At 41.2% G+C, this 27773-nt stretch overlaps 1 protein-coding gene across 4 annotated transcripts in view; it reads right to left on the reverse strand.

The window, feature by feature from the left end:
* Positions 1–14570: 14570 nt before the first annotated feature.
* SMAD4 (SMAD family member 4) overlaps positions 14571–27773 on the reverse strand; it is a 50010-nt gene continuing 36807 nt past the window's right edge. For 2 of the 4 annotated variants that reach the window (XM_074339965.1, XM_074339963.1), the window contains 2 exons: positions 22404–22542; positions 14571–20920 (listed from right to left, as the gene is read on the reverse strand). In XM_074339965.1, the coding sequence (XP_074196066.1) occupies positions 20709–20920; positions 22404–22542 (351 nt within the window). In that variant the 3' untranslated portion in view covers positions 14571–20708. Of the gene's footprint in view, positions 20921–21757; positions 21926–22403; positions 22543–27773 lie in introns of those variants that run through there. The other 2 variants (XR_012498748.1, XM_074339964.1) reach the window with 2 other exon arrangements.

Below are 27773 nucleotides of genomic sequence, written 5' to 3' on the forward strand. Positions count from 1 at the left end.
GGCATTGCGCTGAATGAGTCATAAACATTACTTATTGAATCCTTGTAACAGCCCTAGGAGGGTATGACTGTCCCCATTCTTCAGATGAGGAAGCCAAGTCACAGACCGGTGAAGGCCACGCTCCTGAGCGGAAGAGCTGGGGTTAGACGCGTGCAGTCTGGCTTAGGGTTCCTGCTGATGACCACTGCTCAGCCCTTGGCCTCCCTCGCCCGTGGTTCCAACCGTAGGAAGTTCTGAGTCTGACCTGAATCCTCATCCTTTCTTCACTCTTTTCTACAGTCTTTTCTTTCCCGGACTTAATCATCTACGTCTTTTCAGACTTCCCTCAAAAGTAGAAGCTTCTGTTATTTTAAACATTTTCTTTTCTCTCTACATTCCCTCCCACATTCCCCTCATGTAATTCTAAATGGGGCATATAGTGCGGAGGCCTAGTCCTGAGGACCACGTCAGGCAATGGCCTGTGGAAGGGGAGGGAATGGCAATTACAGAGCACGTGTCCAAAGGTTAAGCAAAAGAGCCTAGGGACCGGAAGGGGAGGAGAGGGTGGGGCCAGCAGCTGAAATCCTGCAGGGGACCCCGCTATTGAAGAGTTGGGTGCCTGGGTCCCCTCTGTCTCCCCTTTGTGAAAAGTCCCAGGATGGGGTGTTCTTTTCATCTTCCCAACATCCCATAATATAGTTTTCACTCCCCAGTGTCACTGCCACCACTGTTTTACAAATGAGGACACTTGCCCTGATATTTTAGCTGGTAAATGGTGTTACTGAGATTTACATTCAGGTCTGACTTCAAAGCTCATGTCACGTTGTTTGTGGCTGCCATGGAGGATGGGGACTGCCCCTGGACACGGGCAACTTCTTTCTTTGGAAGCTGAAGTCAGGCTTATGTGGTGGGTGTCTACCATGCCAGGCAGCCACCACAGTAGTGACATGAGATGGGATACTTGTGCCCAGGAGCTGGCAATCGAAGGGGGGGGGTGGGGGGGGTCTCTTCTGTAATAATAGCCTTGAAGGTCCTTGCACCCCGACTGAAAGAGGGTACCTCATTCTCAAGGAGAAATGTCTCCAACAGCTATTTGCCAACCCAAAAGGGCAATGTGAGGGCCCTTGGGACAATTCTGCCACGCCCATCCCACGGCCACACCCTAGGCAGCAGGTGGTGGCAGTTTGAACTCTAAGTGCAGAGGCAGCTCTTAAACATGGTGGACACCCCCGTCCTCCAGCTGTGCCAGGGGTCTCCACTCACTGTCTGCCCCGCCGCCCCCCTCCCCCGGAAAGTGTCTGACGAGCTCATTCGTCCTGGCGCATTAGATGCCCAACTGGTGAGACCAGTTCTCTGAGCCTGGAAGGAAGTGATGGGGGAGGGCGGAGCTTGCCTCAGCCCTCGGAAGAATTTTCTGAACTCAGAGGGGGGCAAAATTAGGACCCAGCCTTGTACCATGTCCTCTTCTCTCTGGTGATAGAATTTCTGACATTGTTAGCAGTTCTGAGACTGTTGCGGAGCTTCAAACCACTGCTTACCAGCCCCTTCCAGCATCGCTTTCTGCCCAGCAGGGTCGTCACCAGGCGGCTCACACACCACACATGCCTGCACACGCCTTTATCTAGTGGCCTGTCATTTATGTAGTGGGCCACCAGTCGGGACGGTAATTCAACGTGTGAACCCCCACCCCAAGCTGCCTTTCTAGCAGCCAAACTGCCCTTTGCCCACACCGCGATGCTCTCTCATTTGGAGGACAAAGCTGGTATTTCCATTAACAGGGTGTGAACACAGCACTTCCAGGGGCTGGCCTCCCGGGAACTTTGCCAGGGCAGCGGCATTGCCTGTGCTCCCCACCAGGGGGCGCTGTAAAAGAAAACTTCACAGGCTGCCCATTAGAAGCCTTTTCCTCTAGATTCTCCAGCAATTTTTCTAGGGCTCTTCCCACTGCAACGTATCCAAACAATACATTTTCCTGGTCTCACCCCTACATTTTACTACTTACTCACCATGAAATTTCCTGCTATTTCAGTAAAATAATTTATGGTTAACACGGTGAGGGGTGACGATCTTCTCTCCTAACCCACAAGTCCTTTAAATCCCTTGACATGGAGTCTTTTAGGGCACTTTCCTTCAAAACTGTTGAATTTTCAGGCAACTGAGTCCCAAAGAGACTTAAGACTCTCTGTGCCTCACTTTCCTTATCTGTAAAACAGTGGTAATATGCCCTTATAAAGTTTTTGTGAGGATTCCATGAATAATTACAGGTAATATGCTTAGAACAGTGCCTGACACATAGTAAGTGCTCACTAAATGTTTGTTGCTGCTGCTGTTGTTATTTTCACGCCTCTTGGGCCTGGCTGTAGAATTTCCTCTCAGGCCTACAGCTCCCGTGCTCAGGGGGTCTCCCCTAGCCTTCCAGTATCAGGGGATCTTTGGAGAGCTGAAATTGGGTGGGAGGTTAACAACTTTCCTTCCAATGCTCTGAAAGCCAACCCACTAGCATCAGGCGGAGGCTTCTGGCCCCTCCAAGCCCACTTGGGCCCCAGGAGGGGAAGGGGCTCAGGACGCTTGCAGACTTTCAGGTTGGACAGTGCCCAGAGAGAGGGGCCTCTGTCCTGAGCGGAGCTCAGATTCTGCCACCTTCCAGGTTCTAGACAAGGAAGGGCCTGGCTTAGTTCCACTACAAGTTCGAGGGTCTTGTGGACTAAAATGACAGCTGTCATAGGCTATCTCCCTGGAGTCCTTACAGCATTGAATTAAAGATCCTTAATATGCTGAAATCCAGATTTCAGGTGCATCAGTGTTAAGTCTGGTTCCATGGGCTAGCCTACGTGTCTGCAGTTGGAGACCCGTACACTGCACAGACCTTCTCCCTGTGGCTTTGTTACTAGGCGAGCGACTCAAGGCTGGGACCCGGTACGTGTCATCTTTGCAGAACGCTGTCTAACTCCGGAGGTGCTGGGAGAAAGACGGAAGGAAAGAAGAGCCTTTGAGGACCAACACTCCCGCTGCCTGCGCGGGGCAATAGCGACACCTGGTGGTCATCGCAGGAAGCGGAAAGCCGGCAGAGGCACCTCCCTGCTCGTCTTCTGGTTCTCTCGTCGCCTACTTCTTCCTTCCATCCCCTCTCGGTCACGGCCGGTGCCCGACCCCTCAGGTCTGCCCTGCTTTGGGACTGCGCTCTTCCGGCCCCTTCCAGCTCCTCCCCAACGCCGCGTGCCCGGGCTCCGCCACCCCTCCCGGGGACAAACCCTGCCCAGGCCAGTTGACTCTAGTCTCCCCACAGGATACCTGTTCCCTGGCTGCCTGTTGATCTCCCAGTAAACCTCGCCCCTGCCAGCCCCTTCACCCAGGCTCCTGTCGGCAGTTCTGCGGGAATTCAGAGCCAGTGCTGACGAGTCTCCCCGGGGAACGGAGGTGTCCTCACCTTCCTGCTGTCACCTGGCAAACAGCTTGCTTGCCCCGTACCTGAAATTCGGCTGCCGGTGCCCAAAGCTTGGAGTGTGAGTCCCACTGATGCCAGATCACGGCTCCCTTGACACTTGGGGGGGCGGGGGACAGCGCACATGGGTGAGAGGAGGTCACCGGTGCCCAAATGAAGATGACCCCCTCCCTTTGGCACGTTGATAGTCAGGCCCATACATTTCAAAGGTAAGGGGCATCCCCAAAACACACTGGTTTTCCGTTAAGGGTCTTCTTCTTTTGATGATGATGATGATGGTAGCTAAGCTTGATTAACCCCTTCCTATGCACCAGGCATACTGTTAAATACTTTACATAACATTTTTTTCAATTTATCTTCACATCAAAACTAAGATGTTAAGTATGCCTGTCAATGTTTTACAGAGAAAGAAAACTGAAGCTGGAAGAAGTTATAGAAGTTGTCAAAGGTGCAACAAACAATCAGAAACCTCACGTATGACGGTGCCGAGCCCCGCAAACCCCAATGTACAGGCCTCCCGGTGCTGCCAGCTACTGATTTAGGTGAAGCGGTACAGAGATGACTACCGCCATGATGTTTTCCCCCTCCATGGAAGATTGCACGTTGCTCCCACTCCGGTCTGAGCAGTCTTATTTGGTGGTCTTCAGTGTACCAAGGAGAGGCGTTTCCCGTTGCCCAGGAGGTGATCAGCCAAGTCCTCCTCCCTCATGCCCTCGGAGATTTCGCAGAGGCGCTCTCATCACGCCCATTTGCCCCTCGGCTGTTGTCTTTCCAGACTGAGGCTCTCGTTCTCGGAGGGTCAGTTCCCTTGAGGACACTGAGACATGGCCTGGCTCAACATTGACTTCTTAGAAAATCCAGACTAACAGGTCAGAATATCACCACCATATGCTCCTGTGTGCTACCATCACCTCACCCCGTGGGCAGCCGCCTTCAAGCCCCCAGCACAGAGCCCAGGTCAGCGGGTACACATTCCATGTTTGAAGAATAAAAGAATGAATGAATGAACAAGTGAATGCTGCATTGATTTCCTAGAACTGCGGTAACCAAACACCATAAAGGTGAAACCTGTAGGGGAGGTTCCTTCCTTGCCTCTTCCAGCTTCTAGTGGTGGCTGGCGATCTTGGTGTCCCTTAGCTCGTAGCTGTATCACTCCAATCTCTGCCTCCATCTTTCCAGAAGCCTCTTCTGTGGTCAGCCTGTGTCTCTTCTCTTCTCATGAGGACAGCAGTCATATTGCATTAGGGCCCACCCTAGCGACCTCATCTTAACTTGATTATATCTGCAATTGCCAAGTAAGGTCACAGTCATAGATACCAGGGGTTAGGACTTCAACACATCTTTTTGGAGGACACAATTCAACCCATTTGCTTGTGGTCTGGTTTTCAGTTAAAATCAAGGCTCTCAGGGCTTGGTTTGTCACCACAAGCAAAAGGTCAGCAGCATTTATGAGGTGCAAAGAGGTACTTGTTTCACCCATGACTCCTTTCCCTTCATATCAGTCCATCAGGGATGCTTTTGTGGTCACAGTAATGATGGCGTTTACTCCTCTCTCTTTCATGTTAGGAGTGAAAATGGAATATTAACTTGGAATATAGCCCCTCCCTCCTGGGAAGTGGCAAGAAGCATTCTCATGGCAAAATAAGTCAAACTGACCTCACATTCATAGTGAACTCCAAACACCTCTCTGTGGCCCAGAAGCCTCATTCCAGTCCAGCCCCAACTCTCCTTACCTGCTGCTGCTCCTCCATCACACACTCCTGGGGCTCTCTGCACACTGCTGCTTGCCCTTCCCACAAATGTCTGCAACGACTTCTGGACTTCTGTATCCAGGCCTCTGCTGGGTCATTCTTGGCATCTCTTCCCCATACTCAGCTCTTCCTCTTGACATTCTCCCCAATCTTCAAGGCCACCTCCTCCAGGAAGCCTTCCAGCTTCCTCCTCAAAAGCCTGGTGACCCTGGTTGGCCTTCACTTAAGGCACTGACCACATGCTGCTTTGGTCCAAAGTAAATTTATGTCTTTCCCCCACTGCCTCGATCCTACCAAGCTGTAATGGAGAGAAGTCTAGAGGCCACTTCACTTAAGAAGTAGCTGAGGCTGCTGGGGATGTTTACTTGGGAAAAAGAAGACTTCTGGGGAGTCCTGTGGCCCAAGATTCTTTCAACTGCTAAGATTCTATCAGACTATGAGCTCCTGGTGGCAACTGTACCTGGGCTTCTTTGAGGTCCTTTACACACACACACACACACACACACACACACACCACCACCACCACCACCACCACCACCACCATCTATGCCTAGCACAGAGGAGTGTTCAACTATAACCTCCTACCCAGTGTAAAAGCTCTCTCTTTTGCACCTCTTTCAGGTGGTGTGGTAAGCAGAATTCTAAGCACCCCCCAAAATTTCCTGCGCCCCAGGTGTACCTGCTCTCCAGGACTGTGAAGATTATGGCTTCACCTATGATTAGGTTATGTTATACGGCACACTGCTTAAGACGCAAATAGCACAAACAGTAAATGAAAAATTTGATAAATTTGACTTAATCACAATTTAAAAACTGCTCTTTGAAAGACACAATTGAGAACATGAAAAGGCAAGCCACATCTGACAGTGCCAAGATCCATGAACCCCGACATACATGCCAGCAACTGACTTAGGTAAACTGTGGAGAAAGTATTCACAACACATATATCTGATGTGAATCTTTATACAGAACTTTTTTTTTTAATGATACAATTCAATCAAAAGGCAAATAATTTGCTTCTTTAAATGGCAAAAGACTTAAACAGATTCACAAAACAAATGCATAGAACCGGCCAATAAGCACATGAAAAGATGCCCCACATCGTTAGTCATCAGGAAATGCAAACTAAAACCACAGTGAGATGCCACAGCATACTCACTCGCATGGGTAACATTAAAAAGTCTCACAATACCAAGTGTTGGTGAGGATGTGGAGCAACTGAGATTTTCCTACTATTTTAGTAGGAAAGAGTTTGGTACTTTCTTTAAAATGTTCACCATACACTTAGCATACAAGCAATCAATTTCACTCTTAGGTGTTTACCCAAGAGAAAGGAAAACACATATCCATCCCAAGACTTGTACATAAATGTTCACAGCAGCCTTATGTATAATAGTGAAAAAACAACCTTGACATTTTACCAAAATACAGGTTTCTGACATTCTTACGTGCCTCCAGCTAGGCTGCTTTGATAACCAATTGAGTTAGAAACCAGAAACAGTGACAAATGCATGCACCCTGTATTGTTTTGTGGCTCATCCTGGGCAAGATTTTAGCTGAGTCATGGCCCCATCACAAGCTGGGCACCACCTGCTAATTACATGTGACAAGCACTAGAAACGCAAACCCATGCAGGCAGGGTCCTGCCTCAGCATCTGAGCCTCCTGGGGTAGAGGAATTGCCGCCTCTGCAGCCAGAGCCCACCTCCCACTACAGAAGCAGCACACGCCACATACCTGGTTCCCTGCCTGTCTTCCCAGCAGGACATGGACACATGACTTAGGCTCTTCAATCCTGTGTACTTTGCTCTGTAGGCTACTGAAAGAAGACGTGGGGACCGTGAAGAATCTGTGCTGGCAAGAATGGCTGTGACAGGGGCGGTTCCCTCCAGGTTCGAGAGGCAGCAACAATGCATGGCCAGGTGTGGGCAGGGAAAGCTCGCTGCTGTGTCAGGGCCTCGCTGACCAGTTCTGGAATGCGATACGGACAGTGCCTGGCTCTGTGGATTCCAAGCCCACCTCTCTGGCTCTGGTTGAGATTCTAATGACTAAATTGGATCCTTTTAATATTAAATCCTTTTTTGCTTGAATTAGCCAGAGCTGGTTTCTTTGCTTATTAGATACACTGTGCTCTTAAGGAATTCACACTCTAGACAAGATGCACAGACTCCCTGAAACAAGAGGGAACAACAGAGGTAGTATTACACAAATTTTAAACTGGGTAGAATAAGCTCGAAGCTCAGAAGCAGAGGGATCGCTCAGTGACTCAGGGATTTTCAGAAGAGAAGCTTAACAAGAGTAGGACGTGAGGGTGTCCCTCCCCATGGCCACGTGGCTGTGAGATCTGCAGGTCCAAAGACCACCTGTGCCCCAGGATTGCTCAGGGCTCCCTTTCCCTCCAGAGCCAGAGCTTCCGGGCAGCATGGTGGTGAGCTGGGATTCACCTAGAGCAACTTCTTGGGGCTCTCTCACCAAACGGTTCTAGCATGACCTGGAGAATCTGCTGAATACATCATTCCGGGGAAAACAGCCCAGGGGAGCAAGTTCTTTCTGGATGTGTGATTTCCTGGAGATCAGCCTGGTAGGAAAGCAACACCGGACTGAGAGGGCATGGCTCATTTCCAGTCCTCCAATCAATGCATCCAACCGAGCACTTAAAAATCACAGACCCATGAGCTAGATTTCAGGTGCGGGACACCCAGTGCAATTGGCAGGCCGTGCTCCCCGGGAACTCAGAGTGGTTGGAGAGAGCTGGCTCCACTGTCGCAAATAGAAGGCGTGGAAGGAGGCCCTAAAGAGCCTGCAGGTCACGCCACAGCCAAGGGGTGCTTTCTGGGGGCTCTGTCCTACGGGAACACCAAAGAGGACAGCAGCGGTCACAGGCGTCGCAGCCATGCCCTCACCCTGTGTTTCTGGGACCTGAGCTGCCCCTGCTTTCTGCCTAAGACGGCAGCTGTGGCAGCCGGCTGCTGGCCACGGCCATCCTGCAGGGATTTCTCCACGAAAGGTTTTCCCAAGGCCCCAGCAGTCCTGGGCACTCAACCCCACATGAGATTGTACAGAGCGGTTCTTGAAGATGGGGATTGAGTCTGTGGGTGTTCGTATTATTGCATGCCACATCCTTTACATTATGTTCATTCGTTGTTATTTGTCAAATATTACATGGTACTGTTTTAATTAAAAGTGTTACTGCCGAGAACTATAGCAGAGGGCGGATGTCTACAAAGTTAGAAGGGATCTTGGAAAGCCCACGACAGCGTGCAGTGGGCTCTCCGAGTACACAGAGGACCGTCCGGGAGTGGCTGCTCCCACGGCCTGTCCTGACTTCTGGTTGTAGACTGGGTTAGATGCCACACCAGGCTACTCTGATGCCACGCTGATGCCACTGTCACTGCTGCCAGGACTAGAGGGATGGATTCTCCTGGTCCCATCAGCTCGCTGCTGGTGGAGAGGCATGGCTGCCTCATCCAGTCCCTCACTGCTTCTTCTGCTAAGTTTATCTTTGGGCGATGCTTTCGCTTGGCCCACTTCTCCAGGTTTTCACCGGCAACGCACTAAGATGTCACATCCCCCCACTGCCCACCTTCACCTTCTGGTCCCAAGGAGGTCGTCCTCAAGAATCCTGTCATTCACGGTGAAGAGATGTCCCTGGATGACAAATGTGAGGTAAGCCTTGTCCAAACTGGAGCAGTAAGGCACAGGGCCACCTTCAGAAAAGTCATCCATGGAACTGGAAGGTTATCTGATATGGATGACCATTATGAAAGGAATTTTGGCAGTCTGCTGCAAAGTTTGGGGCTAAAATAAGAGCTACACAGAAAAATAAGCAAATTAAAACATCAAGGCAATTGACTTCAAGAAAAAAAGCAAAACCAAGTCATATAAGAAAGAAAGTGTATACCGAATGGCTCAGCTGTGAATACTGAATTAATCAGAAATTGTGATTTAATTCCACTGGTGAATGGGTACTAATGGTGGTCGTGATGCTGTGTGAGCGCTAAATCCTCATTTTTCAGAGGAGGCAGTCAGTGGCTCTCTAAATTTAAATCAATCAATCAAGAAATGGCGACATGTGTATGCTACTTCGAAAGATGGAGAAAAACCCAGGAAAAAGCTAAGAAACAGAAATGGGAGTAGGGAGGGCTGAAGACACACTGTCTTTCGTGATAAGCCTCACAGTAATGACTTTAAAAATTAAACTTTTTGAGATTACAGTCACATGCATTTGTAAGAAAGGATACAGCGAAATCCCCCACAGTAACATCTAACATTGCTACACTAAAGTGCACCACCACACCCCTACCCACACTGATGCCCTCAACACACATGTCCATCACTGCAAGGATTCCTCCGCCCCCCTTTTATGTTTACACCCACTGACCTCCCATCCTGGCCCCTTGGCCCCTGGCACCCACAAATCCATTCTCCATTTCCGTAATTTTGTCATTTCGAGAATGTTCTATAATTGGAATAATTTGTAGTCTCTTGGGATTGTGTTTTTTCACTCAGCAGTGTACCCTGGAGATTCAACTACTGCATGTATCAGTAGTTTGTTGCTTTTTATTGCTCAGTAGCATTCCATGGTGGGATATATCACAGATTATTTAACCGTTCATCTGCTAAAGAACATCTGGGTTGTTTCCAGTTTTTAGCTATTGAAGCTTCAATAAAACATTCAGGTACAGGTTGTTTGTGTGAATATAAGTTTTTAGTTCTCTTGGGACAGCTGCCCAGGAGTGAGTTTGATGAGCTATGTGGTGGCTGCATGTTTAGCTTTTTTGTTTTGTTTTTAAGAAACTGCCTGTGTTTTCCAGAGTCGCTATACCATTTTACATCCCCACAAGCAACGTATATACATGGCCCATTTTCTCTGCAATCCTGCTAGCATACGATGTTGTCACTATTTTTTATTTCATCCATTCTGATAGGTGTGTAGTGATATCTCATTGTGATTTTAATTTGCATTTTTCTAATGGCTGATGATTTTGAACCTCTTCTCATGTACTTATTTGTCATCTGTATATCCTTTCCAGTGAAATGTCTCTTCATGTCTTTTGCTTATTTCATAATTGGATTGTTTGATTTTTTTCATTGTCGAGTTTTGAAAATTTTTTATGTATTGTATTAATAATTACTAGTCCTTATCTGACATGTGGCTTGCAAATATTTTCTCTCAGTCCGTAACTTGTTTCATCCTCTTAACAAAGTATTTCACAGAGCAAACATTTTGAATTTTATGAAATCCAATTTATCAATTTTTCCATTTTTGAATTATGTTTTTTGGTGTCAAGTCTAAGAACTTCTTGCTTAATCCTAGATCCCAAAGATTTTTCTAAAAATTTTATAATTTTAGTTTTGTATATAAGTCTGTGATTCATTTTTATTTTGTCTGATTCATTTTTAATTTTTTGTATAAGCTGTAAGACTTGGGTCAAGGTTCTTTTTTTTTATCTATGTGTGTCCAGTTTCTCCATACCATTGGTGAAAAATCTCTTTCCTCTATTGAACTGCTTTTATACCTTCATCAAAAGTCAGTTGTGCATATTTCTGAGTCTACTTCTGGGTTCCCTATTCTGTTCCATAGAACAGAATGTGTGTCTATGCCTCTAATACCACACAGTCTGGATTACTGTGGCTATATAATATCTTGAATTCGGGTAGACTGATTCTTCCTATTTTGTTCTTTAGCAAAACTGTCTTAGCTTTTCTAGTTTGCCGTTCCACATAAATTTTGGGATAATCTTACCTTTATCTACAAAAATATCGTGCTGAGATTTTGATAGGAATTGCATTAAACCTGTATATCAATCTGGAGAGAACTGACATCTCTACTATGTTGAGTATTCCAATCCATGAGCACATGGCATGTTTCTCCATTTATTTGGATCTTCTTTGGTTTATTTCATCAGCATTTTGTACTTTTACGCATACAAGTCCTATACATGTTTTGTTAGATTTACACCTAAGTGTTTCTTTAAGGGATTGTAAATAGTACTGTATTTTAATCTCAGTGTCCACATGTTCATTGCTTATAATAAAACTACAATTGACTTTTGTGCATAAGTCTTATATTCAGTGATCTCACTGGACTCACTAGATCTATAAGTTTTTTTTTTCTTTTAATACATTCCTTGGAATTTTCTATGTATACAATTATGTCATCTGCAAATAGAGGCTACCTTATTTCTTCCTTTCCAATCTGTATGCCTTTTATTTCCTTTTCTTGTGTTATCACACTGGCTAGAAATTTTGGCATTATGATTAATAAGTAGTGAGAGCAGACATCCTTGACTTAGTCCTGATTTTAGGTGGAAAGTATTCAGTTTTTCACCAACAAGTATGTTAGCTGTAGGTTTTTTGTAGATGCTCATTATTAAATTGAAGGAGTTCCCTTCTATTCCTATTTTTCTGAGTTTTTATCATAAATGGATATTGGCTTTTGTCACATGCTTTGTCTGCATCAATTGTTACGATGTTTCTTCTTTAGTCTGATAATGTGATTCAACTGGTTGATTTTCAAATATTGAACCAGTCTGGCATTCCTAGGTTAAATCCCACTTGGTCATAGTGTATAATTTTATGTTGCTGAATTCTATTTCATAATATTTTAAATCATTTTTTGCATATATACTCATGAGGGATATTAGTCTGTAGTTTTTTTGTTTTGTTTTTTTTAATTGCTTTTGTCTGGTTTTGTATTAGTTTAAGAGTAGCTTCATAAAATAAATTAAGAAGTATTCTCTTCTACTTTCTGGAAAACTGGTAGTTGATATTAATTCTTCTTCCTTTGGCAGAATCTCCAGTGAAACCACCTGGGACTAGAGATTTCTTTGGGAGGGATTTGAAAATTAATTCAATTTCCTTAATAGCTCTAGGGCTATTCAAATAATCTGCTTCATGTTGGATGAATTGTGGTAGTTTATTTTTCACAAATGGTCAATTTCATCTAATTTGTCAAGTTTATGTGTGTAAATTTGTTTGAAGTATTCCCTTATCCTTTTGATGGCTACAGAGTCCGTAGTGATATCCCATTTCATTCTTTATATTAGTAATTTGTCTTCTCTTTTCTTGTTAGAGGTTTGTCAATTTTACTGATTTTTCCAAAGAAACAGATCTTTGTTTCCTTGATTTTCCTTATTGTTTTTGTTTCAATTTTATAGATTTATGCTCCAACTTTATTTCCTTCCTTATGATTGCTTTGTCTAGGTATGTGAAGTAGAAACTTACTTAGATTTTCCTTCTATTTTAATGTTTATAACTAGTGCTATAAGTTTCCCTTTTAGTACTACTTTAGCTGTATTCCACAAATGTTGGTATGTTTTATTTTCGTTTCTCATTCAGTTTAGTGTATTTTTTAAAAATTTCCCTTGAGACTTCTTTGACCCATGGATTATTTAGAAGTATGTTGTTTATGTTTTCTAAGTGTTTGGAGATCTTCCTATTATCTATTATTGATTTCGGCTTTGATTCCATTGTGGTTGGAGAATATTCTGTATGATTTCAATTCTTTTAAATTTGTTGAGTTTTGGGTCTATCCAAGATGTGGTCTATCTTGGTATATATGTTGTGTTTGCACTTGAAAAGCGTATGTCATTGTTGTTGGATGTCTTAAATGTCAATTAGATTGTATTGGTTGAGGTGTTGTTGAGTTCTTCGATATTCTTGATGATTTTATGTTTAGTTGATCTATCAATTGTTCAAAAAAGTGTGCTGGAGTCCCCAGCTACAGTTGTGAATTTATTTGTCCATTCAGTTCTATCACTTTTTGCTTCCCATATTTTGCTCTGTTGTTTGGTGTATACACATTTAGGATTATGTCTTCTTGATGGACTGACCTTTTTATCATATTATTATCTGTCTCTGGTATTTTTCTTCGCTCTAAAATCTACTTTATCTGATATTAACATAGCCACTCCTGCTTTTCTTTGATTAGTATTTACCTGGTATGTATTTTTCCATACTTTTTCTTTCAGCCTGCCTACATGATTGAGTTTCTTATAGACAGTATATAGTTGGGTCATGTTTCTTAATCCATTCTGCTAATATCTGTCTTTTAATTGGTATATTTAGGCCATTTGTATTTAATGTGATTATTGCCATTAGAGCTTAAGTCTGCCATTTTATTTTTTATTTTCTCTTTTTTTGTTTGCTTTTTTTCCTGCTTCATTGTGAATTACTTGAACACTTTTTAGAATTCCATTTTATCTATATTTCTGAGTTTGTCCCTTGGTATAGTTTTTTCAGTAGTTTTAAATATTTCCTGTATATATTTAGAATCATCTTAAGCAGTGTTATAATTTTTACTTCAACTATCAAAAATAATTTAGGAAACTCAAGATGAGAAGAAAAGACTATTGTAAAATACCCATGTTTTTGCTTACGATCTTTTAATTTCTTCGAGTGTTCTAACTTTTCTTCTTTTATCATTTACTTTCTGTTTAGAATACTTCCTTTAACCGTTTTTTTAGGGTGGGTCTGCAAAATTGTCTGGTCTCCCTGAACCCATCCCGTCTATCTAAGACCAAGTGGTGGCCCAACAGGACTACATCAAAATATAGATGCCAAAACTAAAAAGGGTCAGAACTGAAATAATTATTCTTTTAGAAGAGAAAAGGCTAAGGGAAAAGGGCACTGCAATTTATCACAGTGAGAAGACGGGGGTGGGAAGGGATTGAAAGGAAGTTGGGAAAGCCCTAACTTTTGAGGTTGCCATTTATGGGAGTTGTGATAAGGCAGGAGATAGAATAAAGCCCAAAGAATCAAGGGTAAAAAGCAGAGGGCAGAGAGAGAATGCATACAAGAATACATAAACCTGCCCTTTCTCCTGAAGTGCTCCACAAAGGAATGTTTGTTTTCCCCCACAGAATACCAATCTACTACACTCTTCAAGTTCTAGCCTAAAATACTGTCAACTTTCAGTCAGGTGAGAATGAGTCTCTCATAAACATCTCTGGAACTCATGCCAGCAAGATCAGAAAGATATTAATTTAGTCATGCTTTTTATAAGCCACTGCCGTAGACTCACCTTACCTGACACATACCTCTCATGCTGACCCCCATTTCATACAGGAGGTAGCTAGGGGGAAGTCGCTTTCCTTAATCCTTAGATGGGCAATGACAGGGTCTCCAATCTCCAATTTCTGTCTCTCCTTTAAGCATCTTCATTCTCATAATCCTCTGGCACCTACATCTTCTCTAACCATCATGACTCCAATCTCTCCTTTTAGAAATGAAAAAAGAATGGGACTGTTCTTCCATTGTCATTTTTTTAAATGCCTTATTTCCCATTTCAGTGGTCATAGAACAATGAAAGAAAATGTTGTCTGCAAGTCTGAGAATTCCCTATGTGATTAGGAACTCTTTCCAGAGCCAAAACATCCACAAGCTTAAGAAAAAGAATGAGCACGGAATTATTTAATTGGCTTTCTCTTTTAATCAAAAACATACTTTGTTACAGAGTTCTCAGGAAAGTTTTAACTATTTTTCAGCCACAGACTTCAACCAGGCAAAAGGATACAGAAAGCCACAAAGCAACTACCACAACTTTAGCTGACCAGTTTTCCCAAAAGCAGAAGCTAAGTGTGGTTCTTCTCCGGGTTTTATCATAGCTGCATTCCTCGGAGTTCAGGGGAGAAGACAGAGTTGGGAAATACCACCACCAAATCTGTACCAACCCCCAGTCACTTCCTCCAAATGGTTCTGCAGCCCACCAGGGTTTCATCATCTACAAGCATTCACACGTTTCCCTTATATCACATGTCCAAGGCCTTGGCCAGAACCCAATACCTGGAGGAAGTTTGCTGGCTCCATGTTTAGCCTGTTAACCAATCAAGCCCATGAGTCCTTCTATCAATGACAAGCAGCCATAGCAACAGCAGCTGGTTTCATCACTTCCTCTCCAGCTACCAGAGAGCTGGCCTCTACCAGGACTCCCCAACCCCCACCCTCAACCCAACCCCAAGAAAGGCTCTCAAGGTCCTTGAAAAAGCCAAGTTCATTAATTACACTCATCCAAGGATAGGCTGGAAGAGAACTCTGACAGGAATGCTCCGGCCAAAAGTCTTCTAATCAAAATAGACCTAAAAAGAGCCAAGGATAACGTGAATAATCATCCACGGGTATTGTTTTCTTGAGTTATATAAACCATTTTAATTGATGCAGTTGAAAGGAATTTCCATTTTTAGCATAGAAGAGTTAAGAAACCAAAGACCCAAAGTGATGACCTGTAATATCATTAGGCATTTACAGTAAGTTTTCAATCCATTTTAATTGAAAAAAGAATATTATCAGCACACAGCACTTAAGGGGATGGTGCCACACACATACCAAACCAAAAGGGAGAACATCATGACTCAAAAAAAAGCCTTAATAAACCTTTAATATAGATGACGGGAAAATAAATGAAGGCTTTTCCCCCTTTCAGTGTTTTTTTTGTTTTTTAAATATTTATTGCAGCCCCCAAGGTGGTGCTAGGCCTTTGGTTGAATTTATGTCTTAAGGACATATTATGTAACTTCTTGTCCATAGGCGAGTAGTAATAAAATATCAAGCCTAGTTTCACTTGAATAACATGGAAATAAGTAAAAAGCCCCCTCAAACAGCAAAGGTAAGGAAGAAATCAAAAATCGCTGCAAGGTAGGCAAGGTCACTTAAATTTCAGAGCTGGAAGAACTCATCTAGTCCAACTCCCTCATTTTACAGATGAGGCAACTGAGGCCCAAAGAAAGTAAATGACTTGCCCAAGGTCATACAGCAAACTAGTGGCAGAGTGCAAACTAGAGAGTACAACTGTCTGGCCCCAGCCCAGAGCCACTCGTTTCAGATTGAACAAGAACACGGGCTCTGACATCTACTGAGAAAGCATCTTAAATAAACCATGAAAACTATCTGTATCATTAGAGAGAAATGATTGTCTTCACCAGAGGTTTCCCCTCAGTCCTTCCTACAGTTAAAGAAAAGGGGGAAGTGGGGGTTCATTTATTCAAGTCTGATGTTAAAACCCCTGAAAACATCAGCAATTACTTGAGCTACTCCTTGGGGCAGGATATCAGACCCTCAATTCTCATAAAGGCACCTATAGGTCAAAAATATCTAGAGGAGGAAGGCCAGAACATTGGGCTCAAAAGGGGACACCAAAACGAAACAAAAATGACTCTCTCGTTTCCCAAGGTTTTTCGTTTTTTTGTTGTTTGTTTTTTGCTGGTGTCACCTCTAAGCAACGGTATTGCCTCTGACTATTGATACTAATTTAGTACCCCTTGGAACCCCAATTTTTATGTGAGCAGCATTCAAGTGGAAGCAACAAAACCTTTCAAAATCTTGCAAAGGAGAAAAATATGAATATGACTCACTTCTCTCTACCTCAACTACCTGAATCTCAGCAAGAATCAGGAAGCACTCTATGCAGTCAAAAGCCAAAGCACAGAAGTCCTTTTCAATACTTTATAGGGAAGTTTCTTGGGCCCCGTCCCAGTTTGCCCTTGTGTTTCCAAGAAAGCTCTGATAAGTTTGGTTGTCTGGTTTCCTTGCCCGAGCAGCTACAAAAAATTCATCAGAAAGGGAAGACGATACTACTATGGTACACTAACAACACACAGGAAGTGGCCACTGTCAGAGAGGGAGAAGACTGGGGTGGGTGTGTAAAAACACGAAACATTCAAAACCATAGCAGTCGGCAACCATTTAGTAAAGGTGAAACAGTCCTGCCTGTCAAAGCCGCCCCTAATGTCTACAAAGACAGCTTGACACAAAAAGAAACATTATACCCAGTATGTTCTCTGATATGCACATTAAATAACTCCATCAAAGAAATGGCTAAAGCAAAAGTTTTACTGCTTACATAAGGCAAGTGTGGATTATGCAGGAAGTTCCATTCCACAGTGATACCAGATAAATAAGATAAGCAACCTAGCAACACCGGGACAAGTACTATAGGGCAAGGTTGGGCCTGAGGATGCTGCTATGATAGGCCACGAACATTTTACATCCTTCCGTATCTAGCTGTCAGGAAAAAATGGAAAGGCTTGAACAAAAGTTTCTCATAGCCTATTTTCTATAATCTTGCAAAGGAGGATTTCGGCGATTATTTACAGATGGCCATCTGCAATAAGATGGGTTCTGCCTTTGGAAAGAAAAAGAATGCATTTCTTTATTCTATTATCTGCTAGTCTTAACCAAGCCCCAAGTACAAAAGAGTTGTTAACTGACTTTACAGATAATTGCTTTCATATACTCATTAAAAACTATCAACAAAAAGGATTCTACCCTACTCAGAAGAAAATTGCTTCTTCCAAAAGGCTCTCAAAAAGGATGTGAACTAATCTGATTTTGCATAATAGCTAATGAGTAACTTTAAATTGACCAGGTACCACCAAACCAGGAATAAAAATATTTCACCTTATGTTCTTATTCTTTACCCTTCACAGATAGTAAAGGAATGCCTTGGGAAAATATAAAATTTCCCTTCTTCAGATGGGGACAATCAAAAAGAAAACTGCAATAAACTTTTTAAATAAGGTATTTATTACCTGGAAGACAGGGCATTATGTTTTGCCTTCAAATTTTCTATTACAAATACTGCCATTTCCACCACAGAAATGGATTTTTAACTTTGAAATACAACACAACTAATATGGTTCAGTTTATGTGGCTGTTTGGTTACCCTTCAGCCAGACCACCGAATCTGTAAACCTACAATGTTTACAGGAGGAATGGGATAGGTGACCTATTTAGTAGTTAGGCCAATACAAATGAGCCATGCTTCTGGAAAAACAAGGTTCTATGGCAATGATTTATTATCATTATCTTTGTATACCAGGTGTAGTATAGTTTAAAAAATGAGATAAGACTATATCCCACAAAAGAATCTACTCCCTGGAAAATGAAGGCAACACCATTACGGATTCCCTTTGATAATGCAGAGAAAGGCACTGGACAAAAGTGGAATGGGCCTCATACTGGATTATAAAGGTTCATACTTGGTTCATCTCTCACTCAGCTTTCACTGAAATTCAACATTCTGAGAGTCTCTGCGATACAAACTAGCGAGAGAAAACCCACCCAGAATCATATTCTCATTAATAATCAGATTCCGAGAGCTGCAGAAAGTCTTCTACCCTTAAAGTAGGCACCAATTTTAAACCTACTGATTCTTTATTCTTACTCATCAAAGATGACTACCTTTAAAAAATGGAAGTACCATTTAACAACTAAGCTCTCAGGAGTAACTGATTTTAACATACTAGATGTTTTCTCAAAAGCATGTGACTGCATCTAGGTATAAATACAGAACAATTAATAACTAGAAGTACTTGTATGTACTTTTTAGTAATTTTATGGCTCTTAGCAGAAAGAAACCAAGACAGGTGGCTTGGCCTCAAAGACAGACTTCTTAGCAAGTATTTTCCACATACTTTCCCCGGATGATTAAACATGAAAACCCTCCGTAAAGTAGAAAAGGAGGCAATAGATTATATCATAGCATGCTTATGGTTCTAATCAAATAAACTGGATTTTAAAAATCAGTCATTCTAAAACTCTTTCCTCTCATTCCTATTCATTCACAGTAAAATGGACCTAAAGTCAATAATTTCTAAATAAAGGTAGTAGCTTTTAAAAAATCTGCCAATAAAACTTAAATCACCAAACTTCTACAGATTAAAATGAGGTCTTTAACAAAGGTATTTGTAAGTACTCAAGAGTACAATGAGCTGGTAGAGAAGTTATTTTAAAAACAAAAGACATGTAGCCGGATCAAGAGCTATGCTTAACTCACAGCAATAAGCAAACTCAGTGGTTTCTAGGATGGTCGTAAGATCTTCTGAGCGAGGAGGCTGAAGGCTTGTTTATCTAAGTCGTTATAAAGATGACTGTCATGCATAAGTGCTTCTGTATCTCAAACTGCTCTCCAAGCAAAAAGTAAAAGCATCTGGAAGATAATTTTATTTCACACTATTTATCCTGTAGACAACCTATTTATCTCGTAGACAATCAGGCCTATTTTTGCTACAGTAAAAGTTCAAAAAAATAACCAACTCTACACTTGATACGTAATGTCCGTGGGGAAGTCCCAGTAGAGTGTGAGGGAAAAACCAAAGCTGCAATACTGGCTGTTGCCTGTCATTTAGTAGAAGGTGTCTCGCCACTGAGGCTGGACTCAAAAGTGCAAAAGAAATAGAAAACAAACTTAAAAATCAAACCTAGAATTCAACTTTGTATGTTGAGATTCGGTTTTATTTATGCTACTAGCTAAGTAAAAAGCATACATATTGCGTCTGTGGTACAGTCAATACATTTGCAACTTTTCTACTTAAATTCTCTATACAAAGTCACTGCCAACTGATATGATCATTGATGGCAAAGGGCTTAGAATAACCAAAAGGTATAAAAAGTTTGCAGTCTTGCCCCAAGATACAAAAACTGAATTTTAAACAATGTCATAACATACATGATTTAAACAGTATATGAAAAGAAAGTCACACATCAAATCAAGTACAAAAATATCCAAACTACCTATTATGAACCGCAATGTTTCCATTATCTGCACAATATTTAACATAGAATTTAGCAGTTTCCAAAATACTCATCATTTAGTTTAAGCATTGCCACCTTTGTAGAATGGTGAGATATTAGGTGGAGTGACACTGCTTTTAGTGTTTTTAAAAATACAAAACCTTTCCCTATGAATTAATGAAGGAAAGAAATTCCTCTTCTAGGCTTCTTAGTAACCAACCTCACGCCCAGAAATATAGAATACATCTACTGCTTAACAGGGCAAAAGTATACTACTTGATAAACAGTTATCCAACAGGGATAACAAGTGTAATTTTAAATGATATTTCTTTGTCTGGTAATTTTAAGGAATTCTCAGTATACACACAGAGATTAGTGTTTTGCCTTGGCAAAAATAAAATTGAAGTCGCAAGACAATCTGAACTGAAATCATCTTCACTAGTTTAACTTGCAAAAAAATATTTTGGATAAAAGGTTATATAATACATTACTATCTTACTTTTTAAACACAGAGTAAAGTTGCTCTTGGTAAAATTAACTCACCCACATGGCACAATACTTTGGAGTAAAGTGTGTTCAACAGTAACAACTTGCACACAAAATAACATGGGTGAATTAACTTTGAGAACTCCTCTGCCTTTAAAATCAGCAATATTGAATTTATTCTGTAGAATAACACACTTACTGATGTTCTGCATAGAAAAGGGTCTAAGACGGTTTAAAGGGCTAAATTTTCCAGCACTGGAATGATTCCTTCATAATAACTGGTGACGATTTAATAAGAATGTGTTTTTCCTGATCTTCAAGCTCTGAGCCATGCCTGAAAAGTTCTACATAGGAAAAAAAAATTTTTGTTTTAATCCAGTTTCTGTCTGCTAGGAGCAAGGCAGCAAACCTATTTTTCAACCCTTTATGAAAAAGATAAAGCAGAACAAAAGTGAAATATATCTTCCGATTATAAACAGGATTGTATTTTATAGTCCACCATCCTGATATGAATGTCAAGGGCCCCCACAGTAAAAGACCTCAGTCTAAAGGCTGTGGGTCGGCAATAGGCATGGTGTGAAGTACTTCATCTAGGAGCTGGAGGGCCCGGTGTAGGTGAATCTCTATCCAGCAAGGTGTTTCTTTGATGCTCTGTCGTGGGTAATCCGGTCCCCAGCCTTTCACAAAACTCATCCTGAGAATGCACAGGCGACGAAGGTCATCGACACCGATTCCAGCAGCAGCAGACAAACCTAACAGAAAAGATTTGGAAGACGTCAGAGGAACAGGCTGGTCTCTTCCCATCCTCCCTACATCTTACATTAATAAAGTGACCAGCTCTCTTTACTTCACTCTCCCCAGCATATAACTTCTCTGTCAAAGTGCCAAGAAGTAAGTACAGATCTAAACTTTATCAATGGGGACTGAAAACTTTTGGTTAAGACAATTTACATTCCACATGGTTCTTCTAGCTCCCACCAATTATGAAGTAAATTACTACAATCTAGCAATACCCCAACAATTTTTCTCTTTAGAAGTGGAGGTGAAGGGATAAGAAACAACTTTGTACAAGGTAGTGCATGTCCACGAGCTGGTTCTAAGAACCTTCTTGTCTGTCTAAACAGCCTAATTCACAGTAAGACATGACTAAGAATGAGAAAGTTAACATTCCTGGTTCCACTAAAACTTCTTAGATGACCAAATGTGTCTGTCTCTCAATTTCCCAAGGGAACAGAGATAATATACAATTACTCGATGGGGGCAGTAGATGAGAATAAAAAATTTTAATAATTCTGGACTCTTTAGTAAAAGCATGTTTATAACACCAAAACTAGCAAATAACTGGTTTAGATACCCAAATTTTTTTTTAAAAAAATCAAGTTCTGTAAATGAGTATGCCTTATCTATATTGTAAACTCCTGAACGTAAGTCACAATGGAGACTCTGCATCTAATTTTCCAGTCAGAACATACAGTCATATAGTCCATCTGCATTCAATATTACAATGAAACTAACGGGAGGAATTTGCATGTACTGTAGAGAAACCTGCAGGGCCACCGCAGGTTTCTTAGCCAGTGTGATTTGCTTACCACACTGAAGAGGTTAAGAACAGGGGTTGAATGAATCACTAGTTATGCCTTCAGACGTGGAAGATGGGTGCCACGTGTTTCCATCATAAAAGTCTATAGTCAGGAGTTTAACTCTGCAGTAAAAAATTCCCCATCAGTGTGAAACCTGGCACACAGTTCAATTTTACCCTAAAATTAAAAAAAAGTCTTCAAGTTATCAAAATACCACCCTCACTTAGTTTTCTCTCCATGCTTAGCATACATAAAAAAAAAAAAAAAAAAATGGAGGTGCCTAATTCTCAAATTGAAATATGCTTTCAATTTTCTAGAATAAAGCCAAGCATGTTGGTGACAACAACCCACCCTGGCTAGTGAGGCAGGAATTAAAATCATTAACAAAAAAAGGGGAGATGACCAATAATATAACAATAACCCCTTTTCTTCTTTATCCCATGACTCCCTTTTTGATACAAAAAGAATGAAAATAGGGTCCTAGACAAAGGGCAACTATTATGGAGGAACAGCTTTTCACAAGTTCAAAAATGTTATTATCCCAGTAAAGAGAACTTTAATTTCTACTATTGCTTAAAGTAACAAAGCAAATGAGTGAATAAAGATAAAACACCAACTATTACACTTAAAACAACAGAACCGAAAGCATACTTACTGATGGCTGGAGCTATTCCACCTACTGATCCCGGGCCAGGGATGTTTCCTGCCACAGCTGCTGCCTGGGCGGCTGCTGCAGCTTGTGCAGTGGCAGCCTGCTGCTGCATCTGACGATGACACTGACGCAAATCAAAGACCTTTTAAATGAAAGTGTAAGTTTAATGCCATGAGTCCATCGGAAAATATCCCATACATTAAAAACCAATGCACACTTTATTTAAAACTTACAGCTTCATTTAGCTCTCAGAAGAAAATAATTAATTACTAATTTTAATTTTTATGTATATTATAATTGGTAGTTAGGAAAGATGGCTTGGAGTTCATCAAGAGGCACATTTTACCATCAACACAGCTGTGGCAACCACATGCCTCTGTATCCTTTACCTAGCTCAGTGTGGGTCAGCCATTATTGCCCCTGCAAAAAACCACCCCTTTGTGTAAAATCAACAGTTAAGAAATCACCCCACCCTGTCCAACCAAATTGCTGTGAGCTTTCTTTAGGCTGAATTGATCACCTTTGTCATTTGGCCAACTTCTTTATCATTCTAGCTCTTTGGAGCAGTTTAATAAATGGCATTGTCACTATATAAGCAAACATCTGCAGTTTTTTAGAGATGCATGCTTTACTACATAGGAGTAAAACAACATGCTATCTAGAACTTGTTTTAAAATACTTAGGAAACAAAGAAAATGCATTTAAACTCAATTTAAAAAGAAACAAAGATAAAAAGGATTAAGCAAATATAAAATTTACTGAATCTCAGTGATGGATAACGGGATTTCATTAAACTAGTTTCTCTTCAGTTTTCTGTACATTTTTTAAAATGCTTATCATTTTAAAAAGCTTAGCTTTGAATATTATCACTAATACCTGCTAATTACATGGGTTCTTTATTAACCTCTATGGAACCTCAATTTTCTCATCTACAAAATGGGAATGCTAAGTGTACATGCTTTTTCACAAGGTTATTGTAAACTTGGCATAGTATATAGTCTGCTGTCAATAACTGTTACTTATTTTGTTTTTGGCCTCCCTGTAGCCATTTTCCTTTCAGGATGAGTTAAGGAGTTCATAAGTAATTTCAGTGTTCTCTATCAGCCTTGCCAAGGGCTGGCATGGTAAGGAAGGGGTTGCCACCTTTTTTTTAAAAAAGAGTTTTTCTTTTACTTTTTTTTTGCCCCCACCCCCGGTTTTTAAGCCATTGTTTCTCAGTCTAGTTTTAGGACACAGCTCCCATGCTGGTATTGTATTATGAGCCTTGCGCTCCTCTCGGCTGAGGTAGTTGGTCGCCATGCATTGGTGGGCCGCTCACAGCAGCTCACGGCAGCCCAGCTCCAGGGAGAGCAGTTGTTCACAGTCTTAGCTGTAGAGGGTGCAGCTCACTGGCCCATGTGGGAATCGAAAAGGCGGCCTTCTGTGTTAGGAGCACAGCACTCCAACCGCCTGAGTCACCAGGCCGACCCAAGGGTTGCCACTTTTATCCTTATCCTCATGAAAGTACAGGAATGTTCTTTCAGTAAGCAAAAAATTATGGATGATAAATCACATCACCTTTTTTATAGGCAAAAAAAACTTCCTAAAATAATGTATTTGCTCATATCTGCATTTAAAAAGCATTAGAAGATGGGCAGCCTGATGGCTCTGTTGGTTATAGCATGAGCTCTGAACAACAAGGTTGTGGGTTTGATGGGTCAGTAAGCTGCACCCTCCACAACTAGATTGAAGACAAGGAACTGCCGCTGAGCTGCTGGTGCGGTGGCCGATGACTCAGTTGATTAGAGCGCGAGCTCTCAACAACAAGATTGCTGGTTCAATTCCCGCATGGGATGGTGGGCTGTGCCCCCTGCAACTAAGATTGAAAACGGCAACTGAACTTGGAGCCAAGCTGCGCCCTCCACAACTACATTGAAAGAACAATGAGTTGGAGGTGATGGGCCCTGGAGAAACACACTGTTCCCCAGTATTCCCCAATAAAAAAAATAAAAATAGAAAGCATTGGAAGATCGGGGCCAGCCCAGTGGCTCAGGCAGTTGGAGCTCCATGCTCCTAACTCCAAAGGCTGCCAGTTCAACTCCTCGAGTCCCTCTTAATTCCTGGAAACCACTGATCTTCTTACTGTCTCCATTGTTTTGCCTATTCCAGAAGGTCATAGAGTTGTAATCACAGAGTACGTAGCCTTTTTCAGATTGGCTTCTTTCACTTAGTAACATGCAATAGGTTCCTCCATGTCTTTTCATGGCTCGACAGCTGATTTCTTTTTAGTGTTGTTAATATTCCACTGACTGGATGTACCAGTTTATTCATCCATTCAACAGCTAAAGGACATCTTGATTGCTTCCAAGTTTTGGCAATTATGAATAAAGCTGCTGTAACCACCCATGTGCAGATTGTTGTGTGGACATAAGTTTTCAGTTCACTTGGGTAACTACCAAGGAGCACAACTACTGGATGGTATGGTAAGAGTATGGTAAGAGTATGTTTCATTTTATATGGAACTGCCAAACTGTCTTCAAAGTGGCTGTACCATTTTGCATTCCCACCAGCAGTGATGAAGTTCCTGTTGCTCCACATTCTCACCAGTATTTAGTTTTGTCAAGGCTTTGGGATTTGGCCTTTCTAATAGTATGTAATAGTATCTTACTGTTGTTTTAATTCGCAATTCCCTAATGACATGTGACGGTGAACATATTTTCATATGCTTACTTTCTATATGTATCTTCTTTGTTGAAGTGTTTATCCGGGTCTTTTGCCCATTTTTAATCAGGTTGTTTGTTTCTGAATTGCTCAGTTTTAGATAACAGTCCTTTATTAAATGTGTCTTTTGGAAATATTTTCCCCCAGTCTGTGGCTTATTTTCTCATACTTTTGACATCGTCTTTACAGACCAGAAGTTTTAAATTTTAATGAAGTCCAGCCTATCGATTGTTTCTTTCATGGATTGTGCCTTTGGTGTTGTAGCTAAAAAGTCATCACTATACCCAAGGTTATCTAGGTTTTCTCCTGTGTTATCTTTTAGGTTTATAGCTTTGTGTTTTACTATTAGGTCTTTACAACCACTTAAAACTTTTTTAACCATCACTAACCAAGTATGGCATATACATAAACTTATTATCTGGGAGTAGGGAATAAAACTTACGTATAAATTCCCAGGGTTCACATATGCTCTCAAACTTGAATGAATCATTAAAAATAACCAATTGATCTTCACACATAGGTTCTTTACAATGTTGTAAACAATCGCAATGATGATAGTCTTAGCCTAAATCTATGCTAACAACAGCAGCACATATTATAGGTAACTACAAAGATAAAATTTTAAAACATTGTGCCTTTTATCTGCAGATGTAACCAAATAATAACATGCCTCATCTCTTGGGGGCTTTTCAAGGGTAATTTGCACCAAAATAGAGATGTTACATTTATTTGACAATCCTAGTAATTAGTTTAATAATATAGGATTACACATTTTTGAAGTTCAAATGTTTTAAATACTACTCCATATCTGATAAGTTCGTAACTACTATCTGGCACATAGTATATATTCAACACTGTAGTACTCTATCCATTCACTTCAAATTACACAAGTAATCAGAGACATCCAGTCAAGATGGATGAGTAGGTATGCATAACCACCTTCTCTCTGCTCCAAACATATACAAAAGAGAGAAAAACTATTAAAAATGGACATCCTCCATGCCAATCATGTAATTCATACGGAAATACAAGGGGGTGGCAATAGCCAAAACAATCCTGAAAAAGAACAAAGCTGGAGAACTCATACTTCCCAATTTCAAAACATACTACAAAGCTACAATAATGAAATAGAACTGAGAAACCTTTACATTCAGGGTCAGCTGAATTTCAACAAGTGTGTCAAGATAATTTGATACGGGAAAAACAGTCTTCAACAAACGGCTGCTGCAACACTGAATATTCTCATGCAAAAGAACGAAGCTGAATCAGTTACCTTACGCTATATACAAAAATTGACTCAAAATGGCTTATAGACCTAAATGTAAGAGCTCAAACTATAAAATCCTTAGGAAAAAAACACAGGAGTAAATCTTTATGACCTTGGATTAGACAGTGGTTTATTAGATATGACACCAAAAGCACAAGCAGCCAAAGAATAAACTAGACTGTATCAAAATTAACAATTTCTGTGCTGCAAGTCACATCAAGAAAGTGAAAGACAAGCCAAAAAACGGAAAAAAGTAATCATAAACTATGTATCTGATAAGGGACTGATACCCAGAATATATAAAGAACTCTTACAACTCAATAATAAAAAAATGGGCAAAAGATATGAATAGACATTTCTCTAAAGATATACAAATGGCCAATAAGCACATAAAAAGATGCTCACTATTAACAGCCATTAGGGAAATGCAAATCAAAATCACAATGCGATACCACTTTACATCCACTCGGATGGCAAAATAAAAAAGACAGATAATAATAAATGTTGATGAGAATACAGAGAAATTGAACCCCTCGTATATACATTGCTGGTGGAAATATAAAATGGCATCACCACTTTGGAAAATAGTCTGGCAGTCCCACAAAAAGTTAAACATAGAGTTACTTATGATCCAGCAATTCCACCTCCTAGGTATATATCCAAGAAAATAAAAATATATATCGACCTAAAAACTTACATGTGACTGTTCATAGCAGCATTATTCATAATAGCCAAAAAGTGGAAACAACCCATACATCCATCAACTGATGATGGATAAGTAAAACCTACAGCGGAAAGCAAGAACTAACACAAGATGTAGTTGAGGTAGCAGGACCAAAAACAGAAGGTGTAGAGGATAGGAATTCAACTTATTAGAGTAATACAGAAAGAGACAATAAATAGCCAGACTTTCAGGGCTAACAACTGGGTATCTACCTGTTCATGAATCAAGTGCTGGTAAAATATCTTGACAGCTAATTCAGAAATGCACCTAGGAACAAAGTTCTTGCCCATGGCAGAGGTAAGCATCAGAAAAAGCTACCCACAGGAATTAGGTCCTGAGCACCCTGAGCATACCTGGGGATTGGAACTCAATTTCCTCAAGGGACAAAATTCCTCTACCTCCTAAATAAAAGAATGAGTTCTGAGATGTGGATCCCTGGGTGCCAGACTAAGGCAAAATTGCTCTATAGGAAGAAGCAATGATAGTGAGGGGGAAAAAAATAAATAAAATGAATATAATTCTCTCAAGGCAAACTTGTCAACAAATACAGATTATGAAGCATATGAGAAAACCCGACACCATTTAAAAATAATAAAGCACAAATAATTAAAATTCCTTGTGAAAAAACTGGAAAATACAAATAAAGATAATTCCACCTCCCAGCCAGGTAAGACATTGTACA

This window comes from Rhinolophus sinicus, linkage group LG09 (assembly GCF_036562045.2).
Source record: "Rhinolophus sinicus isolate RSC01 linkage group LG09, ASM3656204v1, whole genome shotgun sequence".
Taxonomy (NCBI): domain Eukaryota; kingdom Metazoa; phylum Chordata; class Mammalia; order Chiroptera; family Rhinolophidae; genus Rhinolophus; species Rhinolophus sinicus.